This window comes from Artemia sp. Qi Xiang Cuo, chromosome 13 (assembly GCF_049724085.1).
Source record: "Artemia sp. Qi Xiang Cuo chromosome 13, ASM4972408v1, whole genome shotgun sequence".
NCBI classification, from domain to species: Eukaryota; Metazoa; Arthropoda; class Branchiopoda; order Anostraca; family Artemiidae; genus Artemia; species Artemia sp. Qi Xiang Cuo.
The window spans coordinates 48,729,245-48,743,377 of NC_142806.1; the positions used below are offsets into that span (position 1 = coordinate 48,729,245).

The 14,133-nt window shown below is 35.3% G+C and overlaps 1 protein-coding gene across 1 annotated transcript in view; it reads left to right on the forward strand.

Annotated features, from left to right (window-relative positions):
* Window positions 1-14,133, forward strand: part of bma (SCY1-like protein bma) — a 431,463-nt gene that overhangs the window by 335,908 nt on the left and 81,422 nt on the right. Inside the window, exon 10 of the mRNA XM_089099020.1 lies at window positions 4,321-4,474. Coding sequence (XP_088955146.1) covers window positions 4,321-4,474 — 154 coding nt within the window. The remainder of the gene's footprint in view (window positions 1-4,320; window positions 4,475-14,133) is intronic.

Here is a 14,133-nt window from a genome sequence, read left to right on the forward strand (position 1 = left end):
AGTTTGGGTTTTGCCTCCTTCTCTCACTGTAAAAGTCTAAAACCTTCTGCGCCATTGGCACTTTACTAAAAACTATGCTGTAATAACTGGAAAAGAAAATATTTGTAATATAATTCGTTTTCAGGAAAGCGCTAATGACGCACTAGGCTTTAGACTTTTGCAGTTAGGGAAGGGGGCAGTATCTAAACTCTTGTTTGTAGTGAAACTATATTGGTCTTGAAAAATCTTGGAAAGAACTAATAAAATTCAGCTGTATATTGTAATTATTATGACAATAGTTGCTCAAAGCTTATCAGTTCGTCATTTAATATAGCTGTAATTCTTATGTTTATTTTCAATGTTTTAGCAAGTACGAAAGAAAATATTTGCAACATCATTCGTTTTTAGTAAAGCCCCAATCACGCAGTAGGTTTCAGAGTTTTATAGTGAGAGAAGCAGGCAAAACCCAAACTCTTTTTTGTAGTGGTTTTTGTTCGTTTTAAGCTTGATTTGCATATTCAACTTAAGCTCACTCGTTTTAAGATTTATGTATTAATTTATATAAGTTCCTGTTGCATGTTTTGTTTGCTATGATTGTTTATTTACTTTCTGTTCGTTTGGGGTTTCATTTATTCTTTAATAGTATTTTCTGGTCGTTTTTGAGTTTGAGTTACTGTAGGTTTCTATTTCTTTTGATCTTAAGTTTAATATGGCCTTTACTTTTCTTAAAAAAAACTTTTAGGAAAGTTTTTTTTTATTAATTTCTGTTCATTTAAATTGCAAAAGTTTCGAGTTCTTCCAAGTTCCCTATTTAAAAAAAACAACTACAGAATAAATTAACAGTTATGGCAAGAACTAATGAAATTAAACTGAATATTTGATACATAATGATATTAGTCGCTGAAAGCTCACTAGCTCAAGATTCTGTTTCAATCAAGACAGGATTTAAATCTTTGACGCTTCTAGGTTCAAGCGTTTTTGCCGCTCCGTTTTTGCAAGATTTTTGGTGAAATCCCCAAAACTTCAGGGATCGTGAAAGCCAGACAAAAGACAATATTTGTAATATAATTCGTTTTAGTGAAGCGCCAAATGCGCAGTAGGCCTTTTGCTTTTACTGTTAAGGAAACGGGCAGCAGCCAACTTTTGTTTGTAGTGTAGAATATAGGTGTCTTAAACAGTTTTGGAAAGAGCTAATAAAATTAAATTGAATCCCATGATTTCGGAATAAAATATCGCTAATAAGTTTTTTGGGTGGGAGGAGGGAGGGCCAGGGATCAGTTCCTATGATTTTCGGAATAAAATATCATTAATGACTTTTGTTTTTTAGGGGAGTCGTCAGGCCATGGAGGGAGGGCCAGGGGTCAGCTCCAATGATTTTTCACTGATATTTTTTTGGGGGAGAGAGGTAGGGGACCATGAAGGACCAGAGGTCAGCTCCCACAACTTTTGAATAAAATATTGTTAACAAGTTGTTTTTTTGGGGGTGGAGAGGTCGGTCCCTGGAGGGCCAGGAGCGAGTCTCAATAAATTCTGGAATAAAATATCGTTAATAAGTTGTTGTTTTTTTTGCAGGGAGGGCCAGGGGTGAGCTCCCTTAATTTTTTGAATAAAATATTGTTAATAAGTTTTTTTAGTGGGGGTAGGGGTCGGGCTTATCTAATCTTGGAACTATTTTAAAAACCCTCGCATAAAAACCTCATATTCCCCCAGGGCATAACATACAATATTTGCCCCCGTTCTCTGGGTGGTTGTGTTGACCTTAGAGTGATTTTATCTGATCTTTTGACTTATTTTAACAAGACGCCCATCTCACAAATTCCATATGACGGATTTGAGGTAGAGAGAGCAGGAGGTTAGTTGCCCTCCGGTCCCTTTTGACTCTTAAAAAGGGAACTACAACTTTCAATTTGCAATAAAATGAGCCCCTTCCGAATTTTATGCGACCATTCCTCTCATAAAAACATTACATGCCCCCGGAGCATAATTTACAACACTTGCCCCGAACTCTTGGGGATTATTTGAATCCCGGAGTTTGTATTATGTGATCTTTGATCTATTTTGGACAAAATAAATATCTCAAAAATTTGATCAGGTGTATTTGGGGAAAAGACAGTTGGTGGGGGGGGGGCTATTTGCCATCGTATCCCTTTTAACTCTCAAAGATGGAACTAGAACTTTCAATTTCTAGTCACTTAAGTCCCCTCCGAAGCTTACCTCTTCCATAAAAACGATAAATAACCGGGGCATTATTTACAACCCTTTTCCTGGGATCTGGGGTGGGGGTATATTGACCTTGAAGTTTTGTTACCTGATCTTTGAACTATATCAAACAAACTGGCTATCTCAAAGTTTTGATCGACTGCATTTGGGGAAAAGGGTGTGTGCGTGGGGGTGGGGATGGTAGATGCCTTCTGATCACTGTTGAATCACAAAAAGGTAACTAGAAGTTTTAAATTACAATGAAATAAGCCACCTTTGAGGCTTATACAACCATCCCTTACACAAAAACCTTATATACCTCCGGGGCATAGCTTAAAACCCTTGCCTCGGGGCTCTGGGGGGTTGTGTCGACTATGCAGTTTTTGTTATCTGATGTTTGAACTATTTTTAAATTTTTATTTATCGTCTCAAAATTTTTGAGAGACAGCAAAATTTTTCGCTGTCTCAAAATTTTTTTTGAATGGGTTCGCGAAAAAGGGCTTGGGGGGCTAGTTGCCCTCCTATCACTGTTGATTCTTAAAGAGTGAACTACAAATTTCAATTTTGAATCAAATGAGCTCTCTTTGAAGTTTTTTTACGAGCACTCCTTCCATGAAAACCATGTATGCCCCCAGGACACAACTTACAATGCCTGCCCCCGAGCATTGGGGGTTGTGTCAACCCCAAAGTTTTGTTATTTGATCTTTGAACTACTTTTAACAAATTGCTGTCTCAAAATTTTTAAAGGATGTATTTGGGGGGAAAAGGGCGTGGGGGGCTACTTGCCCTCCGATCACTTTTGTCTCTTAAAAAGGACACTAGAACTTCTAATTTTCAATTGAATGAGCCCCCTTCGAAGTTTTATACGACCACATCTTCCACGTGAAGTATTTCTGGGGAAAAAAATTATTTGAGCCTTATAGCCTTTACTATTAGCAACGCTATAGCGTTGCCTCTAAAACCCGTCCTAAAATCAATTGATTATTCCCAAGTTTCTTTGGCCTGGCAACATGTGCATCAAACATTGTAGTACGTTTTCAGTTGCTTGTCCTATGTGAATGCCAGTTTCAGTCAGTTTTGAGGGGAATCGAAGCAATGTAAATTAAATTAGCATGTGCATACGGATCAAATATTTTAGTCCTTAAAAAACAATTTTCAGTTTAATTTTTTTCAGTTTTCAGTTTTAATTTCCAGTTTTTCAGTTTAAGGATTTCAGTTTAAGTTTAAGAATGTGAAATCCAGAAGTGACTTTGTATGAATCTACTATGATGCTATGGTGGCAACAATGATGATATCTCTAAATTATAATTTTTCTCTCGGGTAAAATGTGTTAAAAGAATGAACATGCATAACTTTGAGTGGACAACACATGGAGTTCAAATAGAAACACCATACGGAGTGAATCAAATTAGAATAGGAATCGGAACCAATAGAGAAGTTATCATTTAATCTTTTTCTTTTGCTAATCGAACAAGCAAGTTCCAGCTAAACCGTAAAAATTTATCCGTTATAATTGCATTTACAAAATGACCAAAAATATTGTCTATTTAAATACTATTAAAGGATTTCTGGAAAACGTTTTACATTCTAACATAAATCGAATTGCCATCTTTTTAAATGAATTTTGTTTTAATGGAACAGGGATATGTCAAAGAAGTATAAACTGTATGATTAGGTATGTCCACAACCATTACGAAAATGCTTTTTACAAATAAATGCACCAAAGGTATAAAACCAACTAACAAGTCATGCTAACTTAGTCTTTAGAGCGTTATATCGATAAAACTGATTCTTAAATTCAAGCTCCACGCTTGGCACCTTTTTCATTTTAATATTATAATTAAAGTTTTCCCTAAAAATTTTTCTGAGTAAAAATGGGATTCGTGGAGTAAAAAATTGATATTCGACTAAATTCAGTTTAGATGGATGAAGAAATAAAGGTTGTGATGGGGGGGGGGTCTTCAAAATAATCCAAAAGATTAAGCTTAGATACAAGAAGAGCAAAGTAAATTTTATTGCCTGATCTGTGCCCCTAACAACAAAACTAATACCATACAAAACGCAACTCTGAGAACCCCTGTCTGATCTATTTGCTCTAATGATAGATTCCAAATTAATTTCAACACTTCTATATTCCTTTAGGCAGTTGCTTAGCGCCCCAAAGTCAATTCAAGCTACAGTGACCTTACTGGAGAACCTACATGTTGTCATGGAGAAATCTGGAAGCGAAGACATCCAAAATGACGTACTCCCTCTAATTTATCAGGGTTTGGAATCCACCACTCAACAGATCCAGGTAAAAATAACACTTTCACATAATATGGTATTCCAGAAATTTTCATTCTCGCTGACGGTGTGGAGAAGAAGACCATAGTATTATACTGAGGAAGTGCTAAGACTATTGTTCAAATATTCAAGTACACAAATGCAGCAAACTTAATTATTTGGAGAAACCTTTACTCAAGTTTGTAACAATTCCTGGCAGGTCATAAGTTGGATTATATTATGGATTCTAAAATCCTTCGGTTGGTAGCGTCTAAGTGACAAGTTACTAAATTGATGAACAGTTAACATTTTAGCCAGACTAAACTTAAACAGGAGAACTTCTGTTGTCCCATTTTAAGACAAATTTGCAAATTCAAATAAAATTGACATTCTTAACACAGATAAAAGTAAAATGATGCCTGGTCCCTGAATCAAGTAGAGTTTTCTTTTGGATACTCAGTTCTTCTGCTATGCCTAAATTTATTAAATTGAAAATGAAATATTATGAATAAAATTTTAAAAAAACGTATAAGATACTGCTCATAATGAAATACTTGAAGCATGCCTAGCTTATATATGTAAATCTATATTGGAAAAAAAATGTGATGATATTCTTGTTAAAATGTTTGTTTAACATGATTTTTCCAGTTTTATCTTTTTGAACGCCGGGGGTGACTGTATTCTCTAAAGGTTTCTAAAGGGGGTGACTGTATACCCTTTTAGAAACCTCTTCTTCAATTAAAACCCCTTTAGAAGTATACCCTTTTAGAAACCTCTTCTTCAATTAAAACCCCTTTAGAAGTATACCCTTTTAGAAACCTCTTCTTCAATTAAAACTTATTTAAAATTAGTCAAATAACTCAAATTTAAAACTTGTTGAAACATAAAGGATGCTCCAAGAAAGTTTGTACTGCTGCATTTAAAACCAATCAGGTAATACATGAGCCGGTAGCAGAGCTGGGCATAACATGAAGAAGTAAAAAACAGCCTCAGAAAAACAATGAACTCTGGCTTGGAATCCTCATCTGCCATCTAAAAGATGTTTCGTGTGAATTATTGTTCCCAGTGGCTTAGACGCCCCTGTCGTATCTTGACATCTTGGTAGCTGGACGGTCCCTAAATCATGGTGAACACGATTCCATAAGCTAGTTGTCTTATTTTAAATTAACTTAAAAAGACTTTTTCCACAAAATAAGTTTTTCAAAGAAAAGTATAGAACTCCATTAAACAAAAAATGAGCAAAAATAAAATCAAATAATCTACCTAGCGTGAAACTACCACAAATCAGCATTGATGAATAAATGAAACCCAAAACGAACAGAAATTACAATAAATAACCGAGTCAAACTCAATACGAGCATAAATTAACATAAGTTGGGCTCAAAACCCCTATGCCTTCCCAAGGCCAGAATATAATTTGCACTTTACTGAAAAATATATAAATGTTTTTAGTTTTATAACTTTAATAAATCAAATAATATTAACATTTTGATTACTAAATATCAGTATATGTATATTAAACTGACAATACACATTCATTTGTATTTTTTTAAATCTGTATACTTTGTTTGGATACAATTACGCTATTTTCATTTGGTTTAATTTTAAGAGAAGAAGTAGCCCCGAAGGTTTGAACATAATGCCCTCAGTCCTTCTTGGGATACTGCTGACAAACCTTATTGGGAATTAACATTAAGACAGTGCATTTTGATTTAATCTTTAGGCAACATTTATTTTTTAAACATAAAGGCAAATGGGAGGGTGGGCGTGAGAGGGGGATGAGTTTCCCACCAATCACTTTTGACTACTAAAAAGGGCATCAGCCCTTTCTATTTTCAATCGAATGAGCCCTTACCGAAGTTCCTACGACCACTCCTTTGATACGAAGTGCCCTGGTCTAAACAACAACAAGAACAAAAAAAATAATACATTATACCCACATCAATCTTTACTATAAAAATGTCATGCCTTTCAATCACTTTCGACTATTAAAAAGGGCACTAGGACTTTCGATTTCCAATCGAATCAGCCCTTTTTGAATTTCTACGACAACGCTTTCTATAAACACCTTATATGCCCCGAGAGCATAAATTACAATCCTTACCCTAAGGGCTGCTAGGGTGGTCATCCTCTAAGACCTAATATCCAGAACTTTCAACTACATCAAACAAAATGGATATCTCAAAATTTTGATTGGATGTGTTGGGGAAATAGTGGATATGAGAGGGGCGTTACTCGCTCTCCAATCATTTTCAACTATTAAAAATGGCGCCAGACCTTTGAAGTTCAAATCAAATGAGCTCTTTTGAAGTTTCCATGACAATGCTTTCAATAAAAACCTTATATGCCCTCAGGGCATAACTTACAACCTTTGCCCTGGGGGATCTGGGGGGTTTGTCATCCTTAAATACATAAGTTCCAGAACTTTCAATGTAGAACCAAATGGCTATCTCTAAACTTAGATTGAATGTGTTTGGGGAAATGATGGGCGTGAGGGGGGGGAGTAATTACTCTCCACTTACTTTCGACTATTAAAAAGGGCAATTTAAATTTCCAATTAAATGAGCCACTTTTGAAGTTTCTATAACAACTTTCTGTATAACCCTTGCAATGAGGGCTCTGATGGGGTTATCATTCTAAAAGACCTAATTTCCAGAACTTTTGACTACGTTGAACAAAAAGGATATCTCAAAATTATGATTTGATGTGTTAGGGGAAATAGTGGGCATGAGAGGGGGGTTAGTTGCCCTTCAATCACTTTCGACTATTAAAAGGGCACTAGCCCTTTCAATTTCCAATTGAATGAGCCCTTTTTGAACTTTCAACAACATCGCTTTCTATAAAAACCTTATATGCCCCCAGCACATAACTTACAAGACTTGCCCTGAGGGCTGGGGAGTTCATCCTCAAAGACCTAATTTCCAGAACTTTCTGCAACATTGAACAAATTGGCCATCTGAAAATTTTGAATGGATGTGTTTGAGGGAATGGTGGAAGTGAGAGGGGGTTAGTTACCCTCCAATCACTTTCAACTATTATAAAGGGCACTATGCCTCTCAATTTCCAATTGAATGAGCCCTTTTTGAAGTTTTTACGACAACTCTCAGTATAAAAACCTTATATGCCCCCAGGGCGTAACTTACAACCTTTGTCCTGGGGGCTCTGGGGGTTTTGTCATCCTTAAATACATAAGTACCAGAACTTTTAACTGCTTTGATCCAAATGGCTATCTCTAAACTTTGATTGAATTTATTTGGGGAAATGGTGGGCGTGAGAGGGGGGGTGATTACTCGCCACTCACTTTCAACTATTAAAAAGGGCAATATCAATTTCCAATCAAATGACCCCTTTTTGAAATTTCTACAACAACTTTCCAATCGAACTTACAACCCTTGCACTGAGGGCTCTAATGGGGTTATTATCCTAAAAGACCTAATTTCCAGAACGTTCGACTACGTTGAACGAAATGGATATCTCACAATTTTGATTGGATGTGTTTGGGAAAATGGTGGGCGTGAGAGGGGGTTTAATTGCCCTTCAATCACTTTTGACTATTAAATGGGCACTAGTCCTTTCAATTTTCAATTGAATGAGCCCTTTTTCATGCTTCTACAACATTGCTTTCTAGAAAAACCTTATGCGCCCCCAGCGCGTAACTTACGACCCTTGCCCTGAGGGCTGTGAGGGGTGAGGGGTTGTCATCCTTAAAGATCTAATTCCCAACACTTTCAACTACGTTGAATAAAATGGCTATCTAAAAATTTTGATTGGATGTGTTTGGGGAAAAGGTGGGCGTGAGAGGGGGTTAGTTGACCTGAAATCACTTTTGAGACTCTTAAAAAGGGGACTAGCCCTTTGAATTTCCAATTGAATGAGCCCTTTTTCAAGTCTCTACAACAAAGATTTCAATAAAAACTTATATACCCTCAGGGCATAACTTATAACCCTTGCCCTAAAGACTCTGGGGGGGGGGGAAAGAGTTCTAATTAAAGGTATAATTTCCTGAACTTTAAATTGCGTGGAACAAAATGGCTATCTCAATATTTTGATTGGATGTTTTTGGGGAAATGGTGGGAGTGGAAGGGGTGTTAGTTGCCTTCCAATCACTTTCGACTATTGAAAAGGGCACTAGCCATTTCAATTTCCAATCGAGTGAGCCCTTTTTGAAGTTTCTACGACAACGCGTTCTTTAAAAACCTTATATGCCCCAAGAGCGTAACTTACAACCCTTGCCCTGAGGGTTGTGGGGAGGTTGCTATCATCAAATACCTAATTTCCAGAACTTTCAATTACGTTGAAGAAAATGGCTATCTTAAAATTTTGATTGGATGTGTTTGGGAAAAAGGTGGGCGTCAAAGGGGGTTTAGTTACCCTCTAATCACTTTCGACAATTAAAAAGGGCACTATTCAATTGAATTTTCAATCGAATGAGCCTTTTTTGAAGTTTCTACGACAACACTTTCTATAAGACCTTGTATGCCCCTAAGGCATAACTTACAAGGCATAACTGTTGGTGAGTGTCCTCCTCAAAAGCATAATTTCTATCCGGAAATCAACTACGCTGAACAAAATGGCTGTCTAAAAATTTTGATTGGATGTGTTTGGAGAAAAGATGGGCATGAGAGGGGGGTTAGTTGCCCGCAAATCACTTTCGACTATTGAAAAGGGCACTAGACCATTGAATTCAACTAGGACACTAGACCTTTGAATCAACTTATAACCCTTGCCCTGAAGACTCTGGGGGGGGGAGTTTTCTGCTCAAAGGTATAATTTCCTGAACTTTAAACTGCGTGGAACAAAACGGCTATCTCAAAAATTTGATTGGATGAGTTTGGGAAAATGGTGGGCGTGGAAGGGGTGTTAGTTGCCCTCCAATCATTTTTGGCTATTAAGAAGGGCACTAGCCATTTCAATTTCTAATCGAATGAGCTTTTTTTGAAGTTTCTACGACAACTTGTTCTATAGTAACCTTATATGCCCCCAAAGCATAACTTAAAACCATTGCCCTGAGGGCTCTGGGGGGCTGTCATCCTCAAAGACCTAATTTCCAGAATTTTCAACTACGTTGAAGAAAATGGCTATCTTAAAATTTTGATTTGATTGGATTAAAATTTTAGTTGCCCTCCGATCACTTTCGACTGATAAAAAGGGCACTATCCCTTTGAATTTTCAATCGAATGAGCCTTTTTTGAAATTTCTACGACATCACCTTATATAAAAAACCTTATTTGCCTCCAGGGCATAACGTACAACTCTCGCCCTGAAGGCTGTGGGGGAGTGTCCTCCTCAGAAACATATTTTCTATCTAGAAATCAACTACGCCGAAGAAAATGGCTATGTCAAAATTTTGGTTGGATGTGTTTTTGGAAATGATGGGCCTGGAAGGGGTATTAGTTGCCTTCCAATCACTTTTCGAAGTTTCCACGACAACTTCTTCGATACGAAGTGCCCTGGTCTAAAGGGAAAAACATATATATTGTGTCAACATCGTTCTTAAATGCCCCCAGGGCATAACGTAAAACCCTTGCCCTGAGGGCTGTGGTGGGTGGCCTCCTCAAAAACATATTCTCTATCTTGAAATCAACTACGCTGAACAAAATGGATATCTCAAAATTTTGATTGGATGTGTTTGGGGGAATGATGGACGTGGGGGGGGGGGTAGTTCTCCTCCAATCACTTTCAACCATAAGGCACTAGCCATTCCAATTATCCAATCGAATGAGCCCTTTTCGAAGTTTCTACGACAATTTCTTCGATACGAAGTGCCCTTGTCTAAAACCAAGAAAAAAATAATACATCGTGCCAACATCGTTCTTTAATTAGGCAGCGCTATTGCGCTGCCAATGATTAAAACATATGTCAAACGAAACTCAGAGAAGAGAGAAAGTAACAAAATGAAAAATAAAATCAAAAAGGGTGAAAAAACGAGGATTTTGTCAGCCAGCGAACCATGAAGAAGACACAATATAAGCAAATATTTCGACAAGGACCTCCCCCAAGTCGTCCTCAGTGCTAAAGAAAAACAAAAAAGATAAGAAAAAAAAAAACGAGAATCTAACCTTTCGAAGTTTCCTGTACAAAGACAGAATAGACACTGAATAAAAAACCAGGCAGGAATCAATGAAAATGAAATTTACCAAGATGATTGTGTAAGATCTTTCGTCTTGCATTAATTTTGGCTGGTCTACAATTTCGGTTTTCATTAGATATGCAAATAGGTTCTTTTAAGTTTTTCGGGTGAAAGATATTGATTGAGTCCTTCAAGATTAAACTGTCGTAAATTGGGCTTAATGAAATATCTCCAGTATCTCTATTTATTGCTAAATTTTGGTTCATATTTTTTTATCTCAATTACCTCCTTAAAAGTTTGTGGTACGCCATTAACAGTTGATATTAAAGTTGCCTCGTCAAACAAAACTAGATGGGTCGGGTTTACGAAAATATGCGAAGCCAATGCCGAATCAAAATTGTCATTGTTATTTTTTAATCTCAGGGACTTGTCTATTGAAATTTTGTGCTCATGCAAACGTTCACCTAGTTGTTGATGGGTTCTACCAATGTAAAATTTTCCACAAGAACACGGGATTCTGTAGACACCACTACCCAGTACAGGGTCTGTTTTATCCTTCTTCCCGAGTTAAAAAAATGTTCAACCTTTTGTTCGGTTCTGAAAGAAACAGAGAGAGATTATGTTTATTTAAAATTTTTTCTAAGTTTATCGCCAAGTTTCGGGATGTATGGTAAAACGATGAAAGTTTTTTTCTCAATTGCCGGTGTAACTGAATCAAGGAGGACAAGCTCCCTATTTTGTTCTTTTATCTTTTTTAATCGGGTCTATCTATTATATTTTCTAATGAGTTTGATTGGGAAATCGTTCGCCAAAAAAGAATATCCTTGACATAATTCTAGTTCAGAATTTATATGATTTTATTTTTTCATTTTGTTACTTTCTCTCTTCTCTGAGTTTCGTTTGTCATGTATAGCCAGTGTGGTCTAAGAATGTATTTAAAACATATGTGTATATACAAAAAAAAACTGGATAAGCCTTTGGATATTTTTCTGATTCATAACTACAGCTATTTTATATATGTATATATATATATATATATATATATATATATATAGAGAGAGAGAGAGAGAGAGAGAGAGAGAGAGAGAGAGAGAGAGAGAGAGAGAGAGAGAGAGAGAGAGAGAGAGAGAGAGAGAGAGAGAGAGAGAGAGAGAGAGAGAGAGAGTATATATATATATATATATATATATATATATATATATATATATATATATATATATATATATATATATATATATATATATATATATATATATATATATATATATATATATATATATATATATATATATATATATATATATATATATATATATATATATATATATATATATATATATATATATATATATATATATATATATATATATATATATATATATATATATATATATATATATATATATATATATATATATATATATATATATATATATATATATATATATATATATATATATATATATATATATATATATATATATATATATATATATATATATATATATATATATATATATATATATATATATATATATATATATATATATATATATATATATATATGTATGTATATATATATATATATATATATATATATATATATATATATATATATATATATATATATATATATATATATATATATATATATATATATATATATATATATATATATATATATATGGAACAAATGTCATCTGTCAAAGGACACATACAATCTTTACTGAAAAATCTTTTACCTTTTTTGCCAGCATTAGCTGATCAACTTCCCAAAGTCAGAATATATGTGCGAAGAACATGATGACATAAAAACGTGGGACACCAGGTTTCTCTCAGCAATATAATATCCCTGAGAAAATCTAGCTTAAAGGCAAAAGAAAGGAAAATCATTGTTCATTAGATTTTCTTGAAGAGATTTTTTTCAGGAAAAGGGATTTCCATTCATGAAATGTGTATACCTGAATCAATCGAGCTACGAGACAGAAAGAAACTGTGACAAAAAATCGTTTTTTTTACTCTTTTCAATAAGAAAAATATAAGAGATTTCAATAAGATTGTCTTTAAGCTGAATAAAAGAAAATATAAATTTTAGCCAGACTTTCAAATTTTGGCTCTCAAAAACATGATTAAGAATCGATTCCCAATATAGTCAATACTTGGGTTCTTGTTTGCCCTGTCCATGTTATTCTCAAAAAGCTTCATCTAGCTTTAATTAAATAAAAAAGGGCTAGATTTTCACTTAGTTATCAGATCCTCCATCCCCGCGATAGATTTGGTATTGGTTGAAATGATCTCTAATTTAAAGAATCGTTCTTCAATGGTAAGGTGCGTCTTGAAGACTATTCTTTGCCAGGATGTAGGAATCTGTGATTAATCGATTTAAATTTAATTTTGAGTTGCAATATAATCATAAAACGATAGTAACCTCCTCTGCTTTTCTCTCCCTTTTGTGTTTTAATTCCTCGCTTGCTATTTTCTGCCATAAAACCTTAGTGTTACTTGGCGTTGCATTTCATTTAATTCTGCTAACACATTCAAGCTCTGTTCTCCGTTGGCCAGGATTGTATTTTCGCTGCCATTAGGCTCAAACATTCAATCTTCTATGTTCAAAGAAAAGATGAAAATAGCTAAAGACCTGAATCAGAAAAGATCTAAAGGCTTATCCAGTTTGTTTGTGTATACAAACATACGTTTTCATTTAGCGTAAGACATCTAGCTTATGGAGTCATGTCCACCAAGATTCAGGGACCGTCCAGCTACCAAGATGACAAGATATGACAGGCTCAAACATCAATCTTTCATATTCAAAGAAAAGATGAAAATAGCTGTAGGCCTGAGTCAGAAAAATATCCAAAGGCTTATCGAGTTTTTTTTATGGTATATACACATATGTTGTAATCATAGGCAGCGCAATGGCGCTGCCTAAGTAATGAATGATGTTGGTACAATGTATTATTAATTTTTTTTTCTTGGTTTTAGACCAGGGCACTTCGTATCAAAGGAATTGTCGTAGAAACTTCGAAAGGTGCTCATTCGATTTGAAATTGGAGTGGCTTGTGCACTTTTTAATAGTTGAAAGGGATTGAAAGGCAACTAGCCTTACCCCCCCCCCCTGTCTGTCATTCCCCCAAAGACATCCAATCAAAATTTTCAGATAGCCGTTTTGTTCAGCATCAGTTGATTTGCAGATAGAAAATATGTTTTTAAGGAGGTCACCCCCCACAACCCTCAGGGCAAGGGTTTTAAGTTAGCGCCCTGGGGGCATATAAGAATGATGTTGGCACAATGTACTTTTTTTTTCCTTTAGACCAAGCCACTTCGTATCGAAGCAGTTGTCGTAGAAACTTCGAAAAGGGCTCATTCAATTAGAAATTGGAGTGGCTTGCACCCTTTTTAAAAGTCTAAAGTGATTGGAAGGCAACTAACACCCCTTCCAGGCCCACCATTTCCCGAAACACATCAAATCAAAATTATGAGATAGACATTTTGTTCAGCGTAGTTGATTTCCAGATAGAAATTATATTTTAGAGGAGGACACTCCCCCACAGCCCTCAAGGTTTGCAAGGGTTGTAAGTTATGCCCTGGGGCATACAAGCTTTTTTATAGAAAGCGTTGTC